The sequence below is a fragment of the Mauremys mutica genome, chromosome 2 (assembly GCF_020497125.1).
Source record: "Mauremys mutica isolate MM-2020 ecotype Southern chromosome 2, ASM2049712v1, whole genome shotgun sequence".
In the NCBI taxonomy this organism is placed as follows: Eukaryota; Metazoa; Chordata; order Testudines; family Geoemydidae; genus Mauremys; species Mauremys mutica.
In genome coordinates, this window is record NC_059073.1 from 76,225,400 (window position 1) to 76,248,418 (window position 23,019).

The 23,019-nt window shown below is 43.8% G+C and overlaps 1 protein-coding gene across 2 annotated transcripts in view; it reads right to left on the reverse strand.

Annotated features, from left to right (window-relative positions):
• Positions 1–23,019, reverse strand: part of SPIDR (scaffold protein involved in DNA repair) — a 330,087-nt gene that overhangs the window by 110,277 nt on the left and 196,791 nt on the right. For both annotated transcript variants that reach the window (XM_045004445.1, XM_045004444.1), the window contains exon 9: positions 267–477. In XM_045004445.1, the coding sequence (XP_044860380.1) occupies positions 267–477 (211 nt within the window). The remainder of the gene's footprint in view (positions 1–266; positions 478–23,019) is intronic.

The window sequence follows — 23,019 nt, forward strand, 5'->3', positions numbered from 1 at the left end:
AACCGAAGCTGTCATAATGTCACCAATATTATTCAGCGCAGTAGTGAGCCACAACAAAATAATCTCACAGCAGTTCAGCATTTGGCTGGCCAAAAGTCTTTACTTGTAAAATATTATTAAAACAAACAGCACGTCATATCATTCAGTTTTGGCCAAATAGGAGGGCAAGAGAGCACATCAGTATTTCAATATTTATGTTATGATTTCCAAGCATCTGGTCACCAAATTATTAAAAAGTGCTAAACTTCAAACAAAATGAACCTTACCTGATTAACTGCAGATTCCTGGGGCAGACTGTCTCTGAGGTCATTTAATCTGAATATTTGTGCCAAAGATATAACGTTCCTTCTAATATGCAACTTCTCTGGACAACGTGTCCTATCTTTCACTTCTGCATGATGTTTGAGAAGAACCTTCTGACTAAAATATGTATTCATGATAACAGGGACATTTTCATTATGGAGAAGGAGCTTTTGCCTGGAAAAAAGGAGTAAGAATCAAATATTAAATTATTTTTTAAAAATTATGTCACCAATACCCTATTTTAAAAACTTCTTCCATGTGTCTTTCTTCCTCTGTGTGTGTGTCTGTCTCTCTTGTGCTTTTACTGAGATATACTGCATAGTATCTTGACTCAAATTTATTTTCTTCCTGCTTGATGTTATTGATCTTGTAAACCTTCCTTCCCAACCCTACCCCTGATCACTAGTATTTTGGCTCCTCTTGCCAGGGGCGGCTCTACCTTTTTGGCCGCCCCAAGCAGTCATGCGCAGGAGGCGCCCCGGAGCCGCGGGAGCAGCAGACCTCCCGCGGGCATGACTGCGGAGGGTCCGCTGGTCGCACGGCTGGGCTGGACCTCCCGCAGCTGCGGACGGTTCGCAGGTCCGGCGGCTCCGCTTGAGCTGCCGCAGTCATGCCTGCGGGAGGTCCAGCCGAGCCGCGGGACCAGCGAACCGTCCGCAGTCATGCCTGCGGGAGGTCCAATGGAGCCGCGGGACGAGCGCCCCCTCCGCAGTCATGCCTGCGGCAGGTCCGGTCATCCCGGGGCTCCGGTGGACCTCCCGCAGGCATGACTGCGGCAGGTCCGCCGGCCCAGCCTGCCGCCCCCCCCGGGAAAGGGCCGCGCTGGGGTCTGGAGCCGGCCCTGCCTCTTGCTTTAGTAGATCTCCAAACAGTTTCACATATAACAATTTTTCTGCTAGTTGATTGAGGTAACAGCTGGAAAAAAAATCTATAACCTCAGAGTAATTCAATACCAAACATGTTCTGATGTTGATATTTGCTCCTACATGCACATATCATAGTCTTATGTTTGGAGACGGGTATATTTGTACTCAAAGAATGCAAGTCTGTTGAAGCCAGTTAACAAAAACAACCACTAATCTAATTTTCTAGTGCTTGTCAAAAAAAAAAAATGAAATCAATTTAGTGCGTTTATTGAAAGCTATGGTTTTTCCCCAGTTAGATTAGTATCATTTGGGAGTAAAACAAGGCCTCCTTCTTGGCAGCAAAGATGCAGCTGACCCGGGTTCAGAAGCAACCTCAGGACTCTAGTTCCCCAGGCTACTGCAGAACCATTGTATTTTGTTTGCTTCATGTCCTTGTCTTCACATCTGGGATTAAGTACTACAGCATTATGGCAAAAATAAAACAAGGTGAATAATTCCTCAAAAATATTTGTTTCATATTATCACAGATACTGTTTCATTCCACCTCCCCAGACTTCTTAATTTGTTCTTTCTATTCATTACCCAGGATGAGAAACTCTACAGCTCACTCATATAGTGGCCATGATAAATTAGACGGTGATGGGATCATCATTCTACATTCACTCTTTGATATAACAGGGCATGCTTTCTTTTTAAGCAATGCCAGCAGCTTGGGTACATGGAATCTACAGGGTGCATATCGATGAGTTTGACTCAATTTCCTTTGCAGATGGAATGGGAAAATATGGCAATTCAGCTTGTCTCCAGGGGTCACTTGCATTCAGTATTAAGAAAACAATTCAGAAATAAATAGAAATCTACATTGGCATGCAATAAAACAAACATTATAATAAAATAGTGCACTATCAAATAAAATAGTAACTATTATTATTAATAAGGTTTCTATTTATGCATCCTCCTCTTTATGACTAGGGGTGTAAAGTTAAAATTTATCAGGGAAACAGTCCTCAGATAGAACAAAGGGGAAAAGAGCAGTCTTGTGGTTAAGGTCTAGAATTCAGGAAATCTAGATTCAATTCCCAGCTCTGCGTGACCTTCAGTAAGTCATGCAAGTACTCTGTGAAAAGGGGACACTACCTAATCGACAGGGGTGTTGTGAAGATAAATCCACAAATGTTTAGAAAGAGCACAGATACTTTGGGTGGGAGGGCATACATAAATAAGATAAATGTGCTTTGGAGTGTTCCAAAATTGGTTTTGATTTGCCCAGGTTGAGTGTCTTTGGTACTACTACTTAATGCATATACATTGCAAATGATCTGCTTTTTCAGCGCTTTTTAAATGAGCAGTTGGAGAGAAGATAGTCTGTGGTGTGCGTGTTCACTGAATTAGAGATGTCTTTATAAAATATTCCAAGATGTGTGCAGTAGGAACTTGCCTCATTCAGATGTCCTATCTTTAATAATCCAAAATGCTGAAAAGCTGATATGCCCAGCACATGAAGATTTTAATAATTTGAAGTACAAGTTCAATGAGGCAGAATTTCACAGGAACTCTTGTCTCATGGAGTAAGGTGCACACTGAATAAGGTGTGTGTGTGGGGGGCGGGGTGATCAGAAGCCTTTACCAAATTCATTATGCATCTCACATGGGACAGGGCATTGCCTCATTCACTGTTCAATTGTACAAAAATGACTTTCATGGATGCATCTGGTACAACCAATGTAGTTTGTTGTAATTAGGATGAACAGATAGATACCTGGCTGTAGGAAAACACGGATACTGTGAAAAATACATGATCACATAATTAAAGAATAGTTTATAAAGCACTCACAGAAAGGGGTGAAGTTACAGTATCACATTCAACTCTCTCTTTGGCATGCCCTGATTCTGGCATACTTAGTTGCACAATTTTACAGAGGCTTCTTAAATGGAGTTGCTTTACACACACACACACACTTTTAAAAAACATGCCTTATTTTGTCAGTCATTTTTACTTCTCCTGAGTTATTTACACTGCTCTGTTGATCTATGAACAGAATACAATACTTATGATTCAAAGAGCACAATCATTAAAATGTGCTTTAACCTTTTAAAAATAGCTCCACTTTGGGTTAATATTTCTTATGCCTGGTAAATCTGAAGAAAAATAATAGATTATAGATTACATTTCCAAACCACTGTACAAACATTAATATATCTTTGCAACAAGACGTCTGCTAACTGAATCACATTATTACTCCCATTTTACAGCTGAAACTCCATGAGGTGAGATGATTTGCAGAAATCTCACAAAGGAAAAAAATCTACTCTAGGATAAAAAGGTGTGTATTTAAAATGTAATAGTTAACATGCGATGGATTTTAAAACATGACAGCTGTCATTTTTAAAAAAAAACCACCTTTTGTCTTACTAGTATAGACAAGCCCATAAAGAGGCTGAGCCAGAATGAAAATTAGAACTCAATAATCCCAAACTCATAGCCTCTTACTTAGTTCTCAAATCTACTTTGTCCCACTTGAAAGTCCAGTTAGCTATCATTTTTACTTTTGTTTTGTTTTTTAGTATCCAGTTATGGTTATTGTGTAAAGAAAAAAATTAGCCATACTGAACATACTCATAAAGGCATTAAACTTGGCATGTGCAGGACAAACAAAATATTGCACATGCATAAGAAGGCCAAGTTACATTAGGTGTAAGATTTCTTGATTTTTGTACGTGTAAAAACTCAACCATACAATTCTTGACATAGCAGTAACATTTACTTTATTCAATAATTTCCCTATTTTGGTTTACTCCCAAGGGCATTCTGCACCAAACAATTATAAAATCTGTGCACAATATTTAAAAACTCTGCAAGTTTTATTTGTCAATAAATAAATGTAGAGGCTCCAGCATGGCAGTGGGGAGCATAGGCCACTGGCTTCACCCTGCAGCCTTCCCAGTCTGGGGACACAGACTCAGTGGAAAGGCTGCACTTAACCCTGACACAGCATGAGGCCTGGGCCTGTCCCAGAAACACCCTGGGGGCCCTGCCCCTCTGCGACAGGCACACCAGGTGTGGGGCAGACAGGCTCAAACAGGCAGGATCCAAGAGTGGAGGGGCTCAGTGTGAGGGGATCCAGGTTTGGGGTGAGAAGATTCCGTCTGGAACAATCTGGGTGCAGACAGCTCAGTTTGGGGTCTAGGTGTGGGGGGATCTGGACACACAGAGGCTCGTTGGGGGGTTTCCAGGTGCAGGGGCAATGGGACACTGCAGGGACTTCCAGGTGAAGGTGGTTGGGGCTCAGTGGAGGGGTCTGAGTGTGGGGGTCTCAACAGGGAGGCCTAGGTGCTGGGGGAATGGGGCTTGGTGGGGTAGGGGTCTGGGTGTAGCTAGCTGGCGGTCAGTGGCATAGGGGTCTGGATGTGAGGCTCAGGGTGGTGCAGCGGGTGGGGCTTGTCAGGGTGTGGGTTTGAGTACAGGGAGCTCAGTGGGGGGAGGGGCTATGGGGACAGGGATTGGGGTCCGGAGGCAGGGGATCTGGGTGCAGGGGGCTCCTGATGCAGGGGTTGAGATTCATTGAAGTGGGATTTGGGTATGGAGGGCTGAGGGGTTCTGGGTGTAAGGGGTGAGGCTTGGCAGGGGGTGTCTGGGTATGGGAGGTCCGGATACACTGGGGCTCCCCGTACAGTGATCCCTCCCCCCGTAGCTGAGGAACAATGGGCGCAGGCAGCAGGGGAGGATGCTGAGCTTCTGTAGCAGGGGGAGGTTTCTGGGGGTGGGTTTGATACAGCCCCAGGCACTCCTTGCAGGGGAAGAGGAAGTCCCGTCCTCTCCTGCCTCCAGCCCAGCCGGGACTAGCAGCTGATCCCAGCTCACGGTAGGAGCCACTGGCTGGGGTGTCCCCAGCCCTTTAGTGATTTACCTCTCTGCCAGCTGCTCTGGGTGTCTGAAATGATGTACCTGCGCAGCTAGGGAGCGGTGCGTGACTGCTCTTGCAGCTTCCCTGTCAGAAAGTCATTTTTCTGTGGGGAAGCAAAGAAATCTGCGGGGGACATGAAATCTGCACATGCGCCATGGCGCATAATTCCCCCAGGAGTATTTGTTTATAACTAGTAAAATAATGTAGCACCCTTTGCAAAAAGACTGATTTTTTTTAAAAGGTATATATTTTAAATCCTCTTTCATCTTAAAATTAGTTATAAATAGGATGCATTTAAAAAAAATCTGAATGTGAGCACTCAGAAGTGCCAATTTGACAACATTAGAAACCGAATTCCTCTATTTATCAATAGAAAGTTACAGCACAGAAAGCAACTACAAGGTTCATCACAATGCCCTGCTACCATGCCTGAACTCTGACCTGGAAGGACATCTAGCAGGCAAGTAGCTGAGTCTCTACAGACATTCAGTCCTTAAACTCTTGACTGAGAGCTAACAAGGGTGACAATCAATGAGATTATGATGGTAACTCATTTTAGGTACTCATGGCCACCAAATAGTTGTCTTCTGATAATAACTTTTGGTATTACTGATCTAGTCTGTGTTCAAATTGGTGACCTACATATTAATGTCTATTTTCCAGCACAAATTTGATGAGCTATCTACAGGGGCGGCTCCAGGCATCAGCACGCCAAGCACGTGCCTGGGGCGGCAAGCCACAGGGGGCACTCTGCCGGTCACCACGAGGGCGGCAGGCAGGTTGTCTTTGGCGGCATGCCTGCGGAGGGTCCGCTGGTCCTGTGGCTTCGGGGGACCACCCGCTGGCATGCCGCCAAATCCGCGGGACCGGGGACCTCCCACAGGCAAGCCGCCGAAGGCAGCCTGCCTGCCGTACTTGAGTGGCAAAATACCTAGAGCCGCCCCTGGCTATCTAGCTCCCAGATTTTATACACACAGGTGGTTATTGCACCATGCATCCTAATAGATACAGTTTCAAATATATTGTATATTACATATATTTGAAAATGAACAAGCTAATGATGCATAGTAATCTTATCCCCACTTCAGTTTAATAAGACAACTGTGATCTGATTAGATTTATAGATCTATGGGGATAAAAATGCATTACTTATTTACTTTCTGAAAGAAAAAAAATCCACAATTTGTCAAGAACCTCAAAACAATTCATTCCATAGCTATACTTGAGCACACCCTAGAAGAGGATTTTAGAATCTACTTTCCTGACACTGCTGTGTTCAAAACACAAGTAAACAGGAAACATTTTAAACCCAGGTATTTGTTACGTCACCAATGTCAGAAGAACACTTGCTTGATCTAGCCATCTCATTCTCTAAAAACACTGACGTGGGTAGCAAACCATCTCAGGAAGGCTGAGGTTTAGGGTTTTGTTTTTATTTTCCTACAGCACAGAAATCTGATCAGCTTTAAATTAAGGTTGATAGGCTTCACTGACACATATTACTTGAATGGTGTTGTTTTGCTACATCTATGCCTTCCGTCCTCTGATTACTTTCATTACCACTAACAGTTCATTCATCTTTCATAAAAGCATTAGATAAATGATGTCACAAATTAAGGGTATGCCTGCATTTCCATAAGAAAATCTATTTTCAGGTATAAAAGTAGTTCATTCCCTACCTATAACATTTACTTACTGAATATACACATCTTAATGGATTTTTTTTTTTTTGGATATGTATACCTGCATGGAGGCCTAGTGGTTACTCCCACACTCTATATTGAACCAGCAGTCATCTTTCATATGCGGTTGGGTGCACAGTTAGGCACCTCCCTCTGGAACAGTGGTTCTCAAACTAGGGCCGCCGCTTGTTCAGAGAAAGCCCTGGCAGGCGGAGCAGGTTTGTTTACCTGCCGTATCCGCAGGTTCGGCCGATTGTGGCTCCCCTTGCCCCTCCAGGCCAATGGAGGCTGCAGGAAGCGGCGCAGGCCGAGAACCCCTGTTCTAGAAGAGACAAGCATGTTCCCAGAGGCACTGATGTGAAATTTTTCTTGACCAATTAAAAACTGAGGTTTTTGTGACCTAAGATGGGCATGTGCCCACTTCTGTTTTCAGGTATCAGGACATACCTAGAATAAAATCTCTTTTCAGGAAGAGATGCTGCAACCAGAATTATTAAACTCAAGTAAATTCTCAAAGCTGGCAAGTTGGATCAATATCTCTGGGCTTTACATCCCCATTGTATAACGCTGAGAGCCCTCCCTTAGTAACAGAAGCAATCAGTGAAAAACACCCCTCATCTCCTTTTGATGGGAAGGTGCTCTGAGGTGATATAGGCAAACTAACTATTTGCTTTAAAACCTTTTAAAAATCTGAAGAATTTTGCTTCGTGTGTGAACAGGGCTTGGAATCCTTCTGCTTCAGCTGATAGGGAGGCTAAACAATCCAACTTTAAGTGCAGTGGGCACCTAAGAATCCAGACCTAGAAGCTTGCCTTTGATAATATTTACCATGAGGTTTTGGGGATATGTCTGCATTTCCTAGTAGTCTCTGGAGCAGCTCCATTCCTTTCTTTCTGACACAGCCCATTGGATACTGAGTGATCTCTGTACTGAAGGCTCTTCTCATGAGGCTCTCCTAGAGTGCTATCCTCTGCAGTCCCGATTTTTACATATGCTTACTCATGCTCAGATGTACCTTACTTTACATGAAGGTCTACTGAGTCTTCATTCAGAGTAAAGATGGCAGAATCAGACCCACAGACAGCAACCCAGCAAACCTTCCTCCCAAACTTAAAAAAAAAAACGTGAAGGATTATTTTTAAGAGGAAAGAAAACTAATTTTTAAGATTTCCAACAATCTTAACAGATGTATTGTAATATGAAGCATTTCCTAGACTGCGACAGACTCTCTTCCAATTTTCTTCTCTCTTTTTAAATTAGGAAAAATCAATGCTTTAACATTTTGTTAGGTTTAAACTGTTACTTTCATATTGTGAGAAAAAATACTGCCCCAATCAATCACTTATATAAAAACTGAATGTACAGAAAAGAGAGCTCATGTACCCTAAAAAAATGTCTGTAGTGAACTTTATGCTTCTTCTTTACTCAGCAAAGTGTATTTAAAACATGTGCTGTCAGTATACTACTTACCCACTGAGTGCCTGTAAAATTTAAATTAATGTAGATCAGCTTGAGCAAAAAACATTCTAAGGTACTTCGTAATGATCTGGAGCAGAGGCTTTGAACTTTTATAGTATGGATCACCATTAGAGTGATATATCTTGCGGATCACCTTTTTCCTCATTTGTAGTCCCACAGACCACCTGTGCTAACATCCCTCTGAGAACTGCAGTAACTGCTTACATGGACAATATTAATTGTGTCATTTTTATCTGTTCCATCAGCAACTCCAGCCCCCAAGGGTATCTCCTGTTTCCTCTTCCCTGTATGTAGGAGTGGCTGCTACTAAAGATAGATGCAGGAGACCTGCCAGCTCTTTGCAGACCACCAGCAAATGCTCTATTGCTTTGAAAATCACTTATAGGATGGCCCTGAAGGACAGAACAAGCAAGTGGCTAAAATTTCAACCCAGACCAGGGGTTTGAATCCTGCTCTCAGAAATTGAGAAGGCTCATATTGTGGCATGTCTTGTATAACCCACTTCTGTGCTTGCATTGTATGTAGCCTCACACTCAGTCAGAGACAGATTTAGAATCTATGGCTGCACTTAACTAACAAACCACAAACATCCCCAGAGTCATACTGACATTAAACCATGATGCTTCGTTGGTTCATGAACTTAAGATGACATTTTGTCAGATTTGTTTTATAAAATACATTTTCATCACATGTTGTACAAGGGCCTAAAGAATTTTGGACAAGTGCATTGTATTGATTGAAAGAATAAGTTAATGAATATGTTTTAGTAAACAGAAGTTGAAGTTATTAAACAAAAACAAACAAGACATGTTAATTTCAAGTCCATTCAAAACTTTTTGAAGGAGAAAGAAAATTCAGTATGGTATTTGTCAAATGGAATTGTATTTGTTTACACAGGGTACAAGTCTGACAGGCAGTTATGTGGGAACCCAGGAGCAAGAGGGGAAGTGCAAGTAGCCTTCCCCCTTACATGCCTCATAAAAAGGTCCATCTCTATACCTAGTGAGGCACAGTCACTGCTGCCTGTATGTGGCCCCAGGGATACACTTCGCTTCTTATACTGGGCTGTGTGCGGTTTGCACAGTGTAGCTCATGGTGATTTACATCAAGCCCGAACAATGTCTGGGCACATCTAGAGAAACTGAACACAAACAAACAAACAAATGACCCAAAAACAGATTAATCCCTACCAGTATCCCACCAATTATAGTAAATTCCCTCCCAATTCCTAGCCCAAATCAACTAGCCAGCTGGAACAGATTCATTCATCTTGCACTATTAGGGTTGCCAACTTTCTTATTACAGAAAACCAAACATCCTTGCCCCACCCCTGCCCCTTCCTGAGGCCCCGCCCCCACTAACTCCATCCCCCCACTTCATCACTGTCCCCCACCCTCGCTCACTCGCTCATTTTCACCGGGTAGGGGAGGGAGGAGGGCTCTGGCTGGGGGTGCGGGCTCTGGGGTGGGGTGGGGCTGGGGATGAGGGGCTTGGGGTGCAAGAGGGGACTCTGGCCTGCGGGATGGGACTGGGGGATTCGGAGTGTGAGAGGGAGAACTGGGCTGGGGCAGAGGGTTGGGGTGTGGAAGGGAGTATGAACTCTGGGCTGGGGGTGCAGGCTCCAGGGTTGGGCCAGAAATGAGGGCTTCAGGAAGCAGGAGGAAGCTCCAGGCTGGGGCAGGGGATTAGGCTGCAGGTGGGTATAAGGGCTCCAGCTAGGGGTGAGAGCTATGGGGTGAGGTTGAGGATCAGAGGTTTGGGGTGTAGGACCAGGCTCTGGGCTGGGTCTGAGGGGTTCACAGTGCAGGAGGGGGCTCAGAATTGGGGTAGGGGGTTGGGATATGGGAGGGGGTTCTGAGCTGGGGCAGGGGGTTGGGGTGCAGGAGGGGGTGAGGGCTCTGGCTGGGGGTGCAGACTCTGGGGTGTGGTTAAGGATGATGGGTTTGGGGGCAGGAGGGGGTTCCGGGCTGGGGCTGAAGGGTTCAGAGTGCGGGAAGGGGCTCAGGGCTTGGGCAGGGGTTAGGGTGCGGGCTCCAGGCAGCGTTGACCTCAGGCAGCTCCCAGAAGTGGCCAGCATGTTCCTATGCTTCCTAGGTGCAGGGGCAGCCAGGGACTCCATACTCGCAGCTCCCACTGGCTGCAATTCCCACCCAATGGGAGCAGAGAGCCAGTGCTCGGGGCGGTGCATGCACCGCAGGCAGGTGCAGTGTGCAGAGCCCCCCAGCTACCCCTGTGCCTAGGAACCAGAGGGTCATGTCTGCTACTTCCAGGAGCCATGCGGAGCCACACAGGAAGCCTGCCAGGCCTGCACCAAATGGACTTTTAACAGCCTGATCAGTGGTGCTAACCAGTTAACAGAGTCTATTTTCAACCAGACACCTGGCAACCCTATGTACTATTCAAAGTTGCCATATTTCCTAACAAAAGGCTCAGTACTACCAATATGTACATGAGTAACTTTATTCATCTGAGTAATCTCACTGCACTCATGTCAGCCTCCTATTTGGACTTCTCACTCGAGTAAAGTACTTTGCCATATAAGTGTTTGCAAGATCATTTTCAAAAATCATTGGGAAAAACGATTTTCAAACATCTGAGACAGGAATACAAGCAACTATAAAAATATCTTGCTATTACTCTTTTTAACACTAAAATTATCCAACTCTCACAAAGTGAGAGATTACTCAGGAGCACAACTCTTATGCTCTCTCTATATTTTCCACCACTTGTGCTGTAAAGGATTTATTTAAAAGGAATAAAATACCAATTTAGACTAATGCCCAAAATAATTTACACTCAACTTGCAATTCTGTATATAACCAGCCTCCAAAGAAGTCAAACTGAAGTATTTCTGGTTAGTTGGCTCAGCACAGTATATGCAGATCAAAGGCTCTCTCTGATAATATTCCACCTATTTTCACATCCTCTGTACCAATTTACTATAGGTGCTGAACTTGCATTGGATGTATTGATGTGTGTGTGTTCCTATGTACACTATTTGCAGAACATTATGTGTTTTATGTAAGTATACAATGGCAGTTATATTTCCTGACAAAACAATCTCTTTTCAAAATCTTGATTGCATCCAAAATAAACAAAGAAACCACAGCTGTTATTAACTGGTGGATTGTTTTAACACAAGCCATCGCCATTTGTTCTGCCTCAACCCCAAATGAAGAGCGTAAATAGCAAATTAAATTAGTAAAAGGGTACAAGGAATATACCTTCTTTGGGGAATACAGAAACTTCTTTGGGGAAAAGAAATAACCTTGCCCTTCTAAACAAGATCATTTATGAACCTGAGAAAACATTCCAGACAGAAGTTGCCCTACACAAAGATGGCAAATTTATTTATTTTTATCATTTTACTAATTTCATAGTAAATATGTAGCACAAATCACAGGCTTGCCACAGCATTGCCCTTTGAAATGTGACACTTTCCGTTTAACTACATTTTCAAACATTTTAAAAGGGCGCTAATATGATGAGCCTGTGGTGAGCATTACATACTACTACATCAGACACCCAGGCCTAGCTGACAGGCTTCATTCCTTGCAGTAGACAGCACACTGTGTTAGTCTTCAGCGAACCTTCTGTTTCACTTAGGAATGCCATGGATGGAGTCTCCAACTCAGAGAAGATTGTCACAATTCAAGGCCTTGGTGGCAGGTGTAAAGAGGATGAGAAAGTAGGTCTTAAGGCATTTAGAGACCACTGACTGACCTTCAAAGAGTGAGTGTCATTTAATAGTTTAGGAATAAAATCTGAATGACCGTAAAACTTGTATAATGTGGCAAAGGAAGTTCCTCAAAATTATATCGATCCATTTAATACAACAAAACTCAAGACTTCCAGCACCAAGAAATGAAAAATATAAAAAACTCCACCACAGCAGCAGTTTCCTAAGATCTGTACAAAAACAATCTCTTGTTCTACTGTGCTATCCCTTCTGAGGCAATGAACTAAGAATAATCTACTCAGGTCCTGTGTTGACATCATTTGTGCACCTAGTGCAGAAGTCAGTGAGGATAGGTCCATTAGTGGCGATTAGCCAGGATGGGCAGGGATGCAAAACAATGCTCAGAAGTGTCCCTAAGCCTCAGTTTGCCAGATGCTGAGAATGGGTGACAGGGGATGGATCACTTGATTACCTGTTCTGTTCATTCCCTCTGAAGCACCTGGCATTGGCCACTGTTGGAAGACAGGAGACTGGGCGAGATGGACCATTGCTCTGAGCTAGTATGGCTGTTACGTTCTTATTTCGAGTGGAATACAATAAAGTCATGTTAGCTTGAAACTGTATTAAAAACACTATAGAAGAAAATGCCCAAAAGGAAAGGACAACATTAGAAAGTGAAAAAGAGCAACTATGAAGGTGTTACAAATGATTGGGAGGGAGGGGTCATAAATATCACCAGACTTTAATAATCAGGATGTTATTATGAGAGAATTCCAGTCTCTGTGTTTATAGTACACATCAATCTCTGACAAATTATCCATTAGATCATTATCCAGAAGACTTATCCTACATGCTGTCAGTGCTAAAGTGCATGGAGGGTATGGGGTGGGCTGGGGAAAGATGATTAAAGCCACCCAGCAGTTCAGAGAAATTCAGTAGTAGTTCTGAGCAATAAAACAGACACAAGGAGAGAGACTTCAGAAGTAATGTTCCGTTGAGATGAATGGAGACAGTGGATCTCTCTTCTGAACAAGTGATGCCCCATCCTTCACAGCTCTGGAAAGAGACACCTATAGTAGCAGAATCATCCTGGTTCCACTGCCCAGGAGAATGGGCTACCCAAATCTTGCCCTCTGAAAGGATACATGCTTTCTGCACACCAAGAGCCCAGCTATGCAGTGGCTTCCTGTGCACTGTTGTACAGTGAGGAGTGGCGACAGAACAAGGAACTATATGGACCTACCAGTCACTCCTATTGCGATGGAAACACAAGCAGAATGGCACCTATGAAGCTGCAATGACAACCATGCAGCAGTTTCACTATCACAAAAGTAACATGAGGGGCTTCCCCTCAGCCCCACTGGAGCTATCCAGTGTACAGACTGGGGCTCTGTTTTAGAGCCAAGATCTGGGGCATAGAGAGTTCACCTCTCTATTGTTCCAAGATGTCTTCTGGAGATTCAGAAAGATAACACTTCTTATGTTGATTCCAGTGTGGATGATTATCTTCACAACTATAAGGGAGAGATTTTTCTTTTAAATAAAAGTTAACGTTTTGCACAGACTGATGAGTAAGCCCTTCCCACCATGACAACCCAAATATAATACCCAGAAACACAGGCCAACATAAACAGGCTGTCATATGTCCTTATTTCTTAGACAATGAAAGCTGTTCTTAACTACAGCACTAAGCCAGTTTTCTTACATATATGAAAAACCCTGGGAACACTTTAGGCGCATCTAAACTCACAAGTAGATGCTGTGTTAACAAGACTTTACTTGGAAAGTCTCAAGAAGGCTTTCTGAAAAGGCATTGAAAATGCTTTTGTTTCTTCCATACTTGTAGATAAACCTTTTTTCCCTGTAGTTATTAGAGTATTCTTGGCAAAACATACGTCCTATGCATTAAAGTAAAGAAGGACATACATCTATAGACTGTCATACTTATGTCAGGTGTATGTATCTCTCCACTATACAACAAACAATAAATAATGTTTAACTAACAATTAAGATAATTAAAATGTTCAAATATCTGTTTAAGGCTCCAGAGTTTTGTTATTATGTTTACATGGAAGTACCAAAATTGCAAGTACTACTACCACTAATCTCAGCTTTTTCAGTGCAATATATAAAACCACTACTTGCAACAATACCAACGAACCCAATAAACAACCACAAAACATTATTTTAAAAAGGAAAATGTATTTAAACTGAAAAATCTCCTTTCTTTGAGTAATAAGGTCCATAGATCTATTATGTTTGGTTTTCAAGCACACTTGTCACTCGATGGCACAAGCAGACATGCCCATCATCAGTTTGAGAAGAATGCCCCCTCTCTAAAGGGCCCACCAGTGGAGACATCTTTTACTACTACTACTACTACTAAGTAGCAATTATTAATAAACTTCTCACGATGAAAATTCTTGTAGTAAAAAATGCAAATTTATACTCGTCTGATCAATAAAGATTCTTTGCCAAGCGTGGGTCAAGTGTGTTGAACTTTCAGCAAGGAAATTTTCATGAATATTTTGCTCATGCTGTCATCATTGCCATAAGGAATGAACCATAAAGTTCAAAGGAGGTTTGATTTTTATGACTCTGAAATTCTCTGTCTATTCCATGTTGAAAGAAATTACTTGGAAGACTTCTCGGGCTTTGGATTTCCTGCAGGATTAGCAGATTCTTGAGGAACCAGCAAACAACTAGCATGTGGCAGAGCTACTTCTGGGGCATCAGAGGACATTGGACTATTTCTTAAAGTATAAGAAAAAACGAATTTACTTTAGGATGTGTACTGGAGTTGGGGGTAAGGCCCACATTGCCTGAACAGAATGCACAATACTGATATTCTAATGAGTGAGCACCTAGTGCATAACAAAATATATATAGCACCTGATCTGTGGAGAGAGTACCATCCAGGCTGTCCTGAGGAAGAGCCTTTTACCCAGATTTTTAAAAAAAATTGTTCTTCAATACATACCCGGAACACTTTGCCTTTGAATATAGTAGCTCTGATGTACAAATTAAGACCTTCTTGTAGAAATTCTAAGACATGTTTAATTTCTGCTACTATGGGAAGCACACCATGGTCTTTGCACCCAGTACTTGGATCTTTGTTAGGTTTGATACTATGCCCTGTTTGTTTGCCTTTTCCTAGATACCAACAGCATACTGACTATATCATGAGACTATCCCTTTTTCCTCAAATACTTCCTTACAAATTTCCAATTTCTATTTTTGTTTTTGTTCAATAGCAGAGAGGTCTAATAGATCCTGCCTGAAACTATGGAGGTAGAACAAAACTGGTGGGCTCTTCAAGGAAAGGGGCACTCCTTTCTGCTGGTCAGTGATATCTAGTTTTGTCCTGAGATGCCTGCAGGCTGAAGACCCGTTGTAATGGATCTACGGAATGTCTAATTTCTAAAGATGTGTATGTGAGAGAGAAAATTCTTTATTTTATAATATTGGGAGGCAGTCAGATCCCATGGTGAGAAGTACTCTGACAGACACTAGACAGACAAATTTTTCCCTTAAGAAACATTGCAAAGAATCTACAGCATATACTGTACCTCTCTAGTTTTGGGGAAAAAAATCTTTATTACAGAACACAACTGGTCAGATCAAGATCTGAGTTTCAAAACCAACTCCCTTAACAATTAAATACTGCTAATTCTGTCAATTAAAAAATCCTTCTCCCTGTGAGAAGTTGCTTGTGAAGTTGAATAGGAAGCTGACAGGAACTCTGTACTGAAACAGCTTTTTGGATTCATATTAGTGCTCTCTGTATTTTCAGTTTTCACACTGAAAGTGAAAGATGTCAGATGTGGTCTGCCTCCTGTTCTTTTTAGCTAACATATGACCCTAAACGTCAGCAACACACTGAAAATATGTAGATTAGTTTTCTGCACTGGTTCTCAGTTATGCTTGCAAAACACAAACTGACACATGAAGATACATACAGAGGGGAGGGAAATGCTTTTAACTATACTAAAAATGTCATGGCAAAAAATAGCATAGCGATTATGTTTCTTGTTTCACCTGGGTTTTCAGTTTGTAAATTTTGCTTTTTTGGACACTGGGGTCAACTGCACATTCTGCATCATAAATGTTTTAGAAACATAAATAATGCAGAGTATGAATTGTCCACAGGATGCTGAGTAACTTCTTTCATTATATTGCACAATCAACTTACACTATTGATTATATACTGTAACAGGCCGGTGTGGCTCCCCTCCTTCCCTGGGAGGGTTGAGCCCCGGACACTGGAAGGGGCGGGGCTACAGAGCAGTGAGCCCGCCCCTCAGAGGGTCAGGCGGCGACCCGGAAGCATAAAAGCCGGCCATCAGAGCTCAGTTGGAGCTCAGCCACCGCCGGGAGCAGACCTGCCTGAGAGAGCTCGGGACTGGGAAGCCGCTGGGGCCCAGAGCTGTTGCCCAGACTGGCTGGAGCTTCCCCTCGCTCGCTACTGGGAGGACCCGCCGGAGCTTCCCCGCGCCGCATACGAGGAGGAGCCGCCAGAGACTACCCCGCTCCCTTGCTGTTACCCCGAGGAACCCCCGGAGCAGAATTGGCCGGACTTCCCCGAGGAACTGCCGGATCTACCTCCCAGCCCGGGCTGTGAGGAGCCCATGCTGTTGGACTTCCCGGGAGCAGACGCCATGGACCAGGTAGGCCCCGAGGGGGAAATTGGAAGTGGCCCGGGGGCAGCTGACTTCAGTCAGGCTGCTGATCAAACAATGCCCATGTCAGTGTGTTGCGGTCAGGATCCCCACTGACCGTCAGCGGTCATAGCTGCTGCCTAGGGCCCCGGGCCGGGACGCAGTGGAGTGGGTGGGCCTGCATCCCCCCTGCCACCCCACTTACGGGTGGCAGTTTTCCCCCTCACCCCAGTGCTCAGTCCCTGCACCTACGGGCCTGAGCCCTAATTGTTGTTGCCCCGCCTGGGCCTTCCTAAACTGTCTGCTGCTCAGCCCCTGCCACAAAGGGCCTGAGCCTCCCCTGAACTGTTTGCTGCTCAGCCCCTGCCACAAAGGGCCTGAGCCACCTTGTACTGTTTGCTGCTCAGCCCCTGAACCAAAGGGCCTGAGCCATCTTGTACTGTTTGCTGCTCAGCCCCTGAACCAAAGGGCCTGAGCCATTTTGTACTGTTTACTGCCCAGCCCCTGGCCCAAAGGGCCTGAACCATTTTGTACTGTTTACTGCCCAGCCCCTGGCCCAAAGGGCCTGGGCCTTCCTGAACTGTTTATATTGTTACTCAGCCTTGCAGCAGAAGGCCTGAGCCCTAACTGTCTTTTTGTACTGTTGCTCAGCCTTGAAGGAACAGGGCAGAAGCCGAGTAAGAACCACAGGCCGGTGTGGCTCCCCTCCTCCCCATGGAGGGTTGAGCCCCGGACACTCATGTTTACATGTACCCAACATAGCCTACACTTAACGATATCTTTCACCTGCTTTTTCTTGCTCAGGCTTGAGTCAAGACAGAAACTTGCCTTTGAAGAGATGTACTTGACAACAGCAGTCTTCAAAGGTTCTAAAACATTGTTGATACTGAGCATTTTCAACAATTTCCCCACATATGGCCTAGCACCAGTGCAGATCCACCAGCGGTAGCAGTAGTGACAGTACTAATGCAGACAAGACATGCAGCATTTTAAGCACGGTGTCACACAAACCTCTGCTCTGAGCAATGATAGAATACAATTTTTAAAATACCAGCGACCACTTGGAATTCTACCTATAGTAATGCACCCGCTGTTGTAACCAGTGGAGGCTCTCAAATGACAGTGGGAATAGAAGGACATTTTAAAAGAAATATCCTGGCGTAGACACAGCCTCACTACTAGGGTAGTCAGGTGCCCAGTTTTCGACTGGAAAGTCCGGTCAAAAAGGGGACCTGACAGTGTCTGGTCAGCTCTATTGATCGGACACCCAAAGTCCGGTTACTGGTGGCAGGGGAGGCGGGAAGTAGGGTTGCCAACTTTCTACTCGCACAAAACCAAACACCCTTGCCCTGCGCTCTGCCCCACCCCTCCTCTGAGACCCAGCCCCTTCTCTGAGGCCCCGCTCACTCCATCCCCCCTCCCTCTGTCCTTCACTCTTCCCACCATCACTCACTCATTTTCACTGGGCTGGTTCAGGAGGTGGAGGTCCAGGAGAGGGTGAGGGGTCCGGGTGAGGGGTCCAGCTGGGGGTGGGGCTGGGGATGAGGGCTTTGGGGTGCAAAAGGATGCTCCAGGCTGGGACCAAGGGGTTTGGAGGGCGGGCTGGGGCTGAGGGTTGGGGCGGGGGCGATGAGGGCTCTGGCTGGGGGTGTGGGCTCTGAGGTGGGGCTGGAGATGAAAGGTTTGGGGTGCAGGAGGGTGCTCCGGGCTGGGATCAAGAGGTTCATAGAGCAGGAGGGGGAATCGGGGCTAGGGCATGGGGTTGCGGCACGGAAGGGGGTTAGAGGTGCAGGCTCCGGGCAGCGCTTATCTCAGGCAGCTCCTGGAAGCAGCGGCATGTTTCCCTTCTAGTTCCTCCACGGAGGCATGGAAAGGCAGCTCTGCACACTGCCCCGTCTGCAGGAGGTTCCCAGCCAATGGGAGCTGGCGCTTAGGGCGGAGGCTGGAGGGGAAAGCAACAAGCAATGGGGAGGAAGGGGAAAGAGAAATGGATGGGGGTGGAGCCTCAGGGGAAGAGGTGTGGCAGGTATTGTTATGATTTGTTGATAGGCTTGTTGTTTTGTTTCATTTCACTAAGTACCTGTAATTACAATAAGGCATCAGGTCACCCCAAACTCACATAACTGTCATCCAACAACACACTATATTTCTATTTTTAACTAATGTCACTTTTTTGACTCATTCAATGGTGCTTCTAAATTGCTGGTGAGACTCATTAGTGTAATGACATGAGATTCATGCTTCCCCTGGAAGCAGTGCATTGCAGCTTTAACAACCCTATTAGCCCTTTAAAGCCATGGAGGTGGAATATTTCCTGCATTAGCTAGTCAGTTTGACATCTACTGCAAGAAGGAAATGGACTTTGTTCCTTTCTTTCTCTCCTTTACCTACAGTAGCAGAGGACCTACCACACATTTTTATAATTTTACACACACACAGCGCTCTCCATAAGAAAAAGAAATAAAATAACAAACATTACCAACAAAATGAGCAAGTGAATGGGAAACATATAATTCTGATGTGGTACATGCAATGATATGAGTACTGTTTCTTTGAAACTGTAACTGAAAGCCAGGCTTGAGTAGGGTGACCATACATCCCATTTTGCCCAGGACAGTCCATTTTTTAAGCCCAGTTCGGTCTGTCCCTACTTTTTTGGCAAAAGTGGGCATTTATCCTCTTTGCTCTTGCCGATTTGATTAGTTGGCAAGAGCAAAAGGGACAAATGTTCACTTTTGTCAAAAAAGTGGGGTGTGGTGTGGAGGAACATCTCGGGGGAGGACAAGCAGCAACCCCAACATAGGGGCAGAGGCAGGGCTCGGGTGAACAGTGATGCCAGCCCCAACCTTGCGGGGGGGGAGGGTGGCAGAGTGCAGGCGAGCGGCTTGAGCCAGCTCCATGCATGGAGGGGGGTGCATTCGGGCAAGCCCTGCACGAAGTCCCATTTTCCCTTTTGGAAATATGGTCACCCTAGGCTTGAGGGGCGGAGGAACATTCTAGAAAAAGCTCTACAGAGAGAAATATGAATAACTTCTTCAAGGCAGGGAACAGATGTACCTTTGTGTTTCTACAACATCTAGCAGAATGGGGTCCCATTCTGATTGGGGCCTCTGGGTATTACCACGATACACTGAAGTAAAATAATAATAAACTTCACTAAATTTGAAAAACTATATTCAAGTCTGAAACAAAAACAGTAAGCCAACTAGGGTCAAAAACAAATTGGAAGCTGTCCCCTAGTATAGTGGTACTGTGTTGTGCTGACATACAGAGGATCCATTCTCAGCCACTCCATGTTCAGGCTGAGAGCAGAGCTGTGCAAATAACTGATTTTTTGGTTCATTATTAGGTCTAAAAAATTTTTTTTAATCAGATTGGGTCAAACCGAAACCAACATTTTTCACAATTGTTGGTAAATTGAAGTTCATTACAATTTTGGACATTTTAACCTTTTTAACTTAAAAGGAAATAAAGGACTAGATCCACAAAATGGAGAAAGTGGTAGTGGTGCCACCCCTCTTACGGCCAATAGCCTGCTGGTTAGGGCATTCACCTGGGAGGGGCGAGACCTGGGATAAATTCTTTGCCCAGAGAAGGTCAAGTCTATTTTGCAGTGGTTCTCTGTCAATCTCTCCTGTTGCAGCTGTTTCACTTTGTATAAACAGAGTCACTGGGTCAGAGATATAGGGAAAAAATGAGAATGACTCAATAGCCTGGTGGTTAGGACACCCTCCTGGGAGAGAGAACATCCAGGTTCCAGTCCCTGCTCCAATGACTGTTCAATTATTTACACAAAGTGGAAACGCTCCACCAGGAGAGACTGAGAAAGATCTGCCCCACATTAACCTATAACCTGGTGATTAGGACATTTCCCTGGGAGGAGAGAAACCTGGGTTCAGTCACTGCTCTGCTCCTGAGCAAAGATTCAAACCTGGGTTTTCCTCCTACTAGGTGAATGCCTTAACTATGCAGCTATTGAGTATCAGGGGCAACCATCACCACCTCCTCAGCCTGAGCTCCAGGTTTTGGAATGGCGCCAAAATCGGCTCATGAACCTAGCCTGAAAAATCAAAATATTTCATTTTGATGTCAGAACAAACCACTTTGACATTTCCATTTTTTTTGCCCACTTTAAAAAAAAAAACTTCACTTAAATCAGCAAGAAATTAGTAAATGTCTCAGCCGATCCAAATGTGTTTTTTTAACCAAAAAACCCCAAAAAATTTCAGACAAAAATTTCATTCAGCTCTAGATAAGAGTTCTGTAGAAACAGCATGTTCCCAAGGGAAGGAAGCATCGTAGGTGTCTAACAACTTCTCTAAATGGCCCATGGATCAGCACTGACAAGCTCTTGAGGGAACTGTATTCAGCCCCCCTCTGCTGGAAAGAATGGACACAGGGCCTTTGAGGTGAGGAAAGACATTTGGGTCCTTTGAGCCTGGAAGGCTTGGCAGCGATTCTAAAATATTGAATATGCATGATCCGGTTACATTGCTGACTACAGAACAGTGATCACTGCACCACACCTCAGTGATTCTGGCTAGGAGTTGAGCCAAATTGGATCTTCATAATTCTGCCCTCTATCAGAATATTACCCAATCCAAATGGTATGAAGTTACAGCTCTGAACCCTGCCTTTCCAGGGTGTTTAAGGTAGCCCTTGTAGACATCTAAGGCTAAAGTATTATTCTCCAACAATTTTTAAATGATTTCTTTTATTTAAAAAAAAAGATTTATTTTTTTGCCATAACCAGAGCACATAGAACATAAAATTAAGTTTAGAAGGAAAACTGCTGGAAATGTATGTAGGGCTTACTCCTGCAACAGCCTGCTTATTAAGATGAAATTCTTCAGATTAGCCAGCTTGTTTTCAAGATTGTTATTGTCCGAAAAACTATGCAGCCAAACTTAACACTACTTGCATTAATAAAACAACTTTATTTTATCTGTAACATCTTTCCTTCAAACTATATCCCCAAATGCTTTAATCAAATAAAACAATGTATAATAATAGCGAGAGAGAAATTAAAAGGTATCAGCAAGGGAGGACAAATACACTTTGGAATGAGGTGGAGGGTCAATGAGGCAGCGAGATACAGGAAGGTAAACTATTAAGTTGAAGTAAATTTAAAATGCTGGCAAACTCAAAAAAAGGAGGAGCTTTAAAGCTAAGGCTGAAATTCTGTCCCAAAGTAACCCCACTGGGCTAGGCACATTTTTAACAAGAGTAAGATCAGAAAATATGTGGAGAATCATGCAATGTTTATGAAAAATAAGGGGGTTTCATCCTTTATTGAAGATTCCCTCATATTTGTGGTTTGAAGAAATCCTTAACAATAGTTTAATGTACTTTTTTATTATTTAAAAAACAAAAACAAAAAAATAACTTCTCCCAGGCCAAGACCCTATATGCCAAGTTCCAGAACAAATAAGATTTTTATTGCCAAGTCTTAATTTCTTAGAAATAAGGGCTTGTAATGAGAACGCTGAAAGACTTAACTAGAGAGGAATTGTCCAGCAATTATTTCAGTTGTCCTGAGGAACAACAATCATTGATGTACTTCATACTATTATATATAACTTCACTGAAAAGATGGTAGATATTACTACATGCTGCACAGCAACGTAAGGATTTGGGAGTGGACAGTGGGGTGGGGGAGTGGTCAGATTCTGCATTCACATGCCTTTTACAATGGAAGCTGAACCCAAAACTGAATCTGAATCCAAGCTTACTCAGCCCTCGCATTGAGGAGGAACAGAAAAAAAAATGGGCCAATAGCAGCACATTCTTGCTTAAAGTTGTGCAAATAAATATTTTTAGGAAATTATATTTTTAAAACATATTTATAAATTTATTATTTATGTAACCACCTTTTGGTCTCCCAGCACAGACTGCATACTCTAACCTAGCATTTATGAAAACTAAATGCATACCTGAAGCCATATGAGCATAACTATCTAGTACAAATGCTTTTAAAAGTAAGAGGAGATTATGGTTGACTTCCGGTACGTAAATGCATTCAGCTGAAAAATGCAAGCTTTCCAGACCATTATACAGTACGGAAGAGAAGTTCCCTTGCCTAGTTAATGTCAGAAAGAACAGAAGGGATTCATCAAGGGACCAGAGGCAATTCCATAATTACAGCACTCTCTCTTTCTCTCTGTGCTCCACCAAGGAGGCAGATGAGCCATTAGAAGATTCCCTGCAGGGAACGGCTCTTCAAAGATATTGTGCTTTTACATTCAACCGACTACATAAAACATTCTTTTAAAAATATTATCTGTTTGCTTGCTCAAAGCGTCACAAACATGATATTCATGTCTTGTGACCCTGACAGTTTCTGGTCAAGAGGCAGAGAGAGATTGTGCAGACCACATCACTTTCCAGCACCCCTGGGACACCAGCCAAACAGCAGTATTACAGTCTCAGAGGAGACTGTCGGCTCAT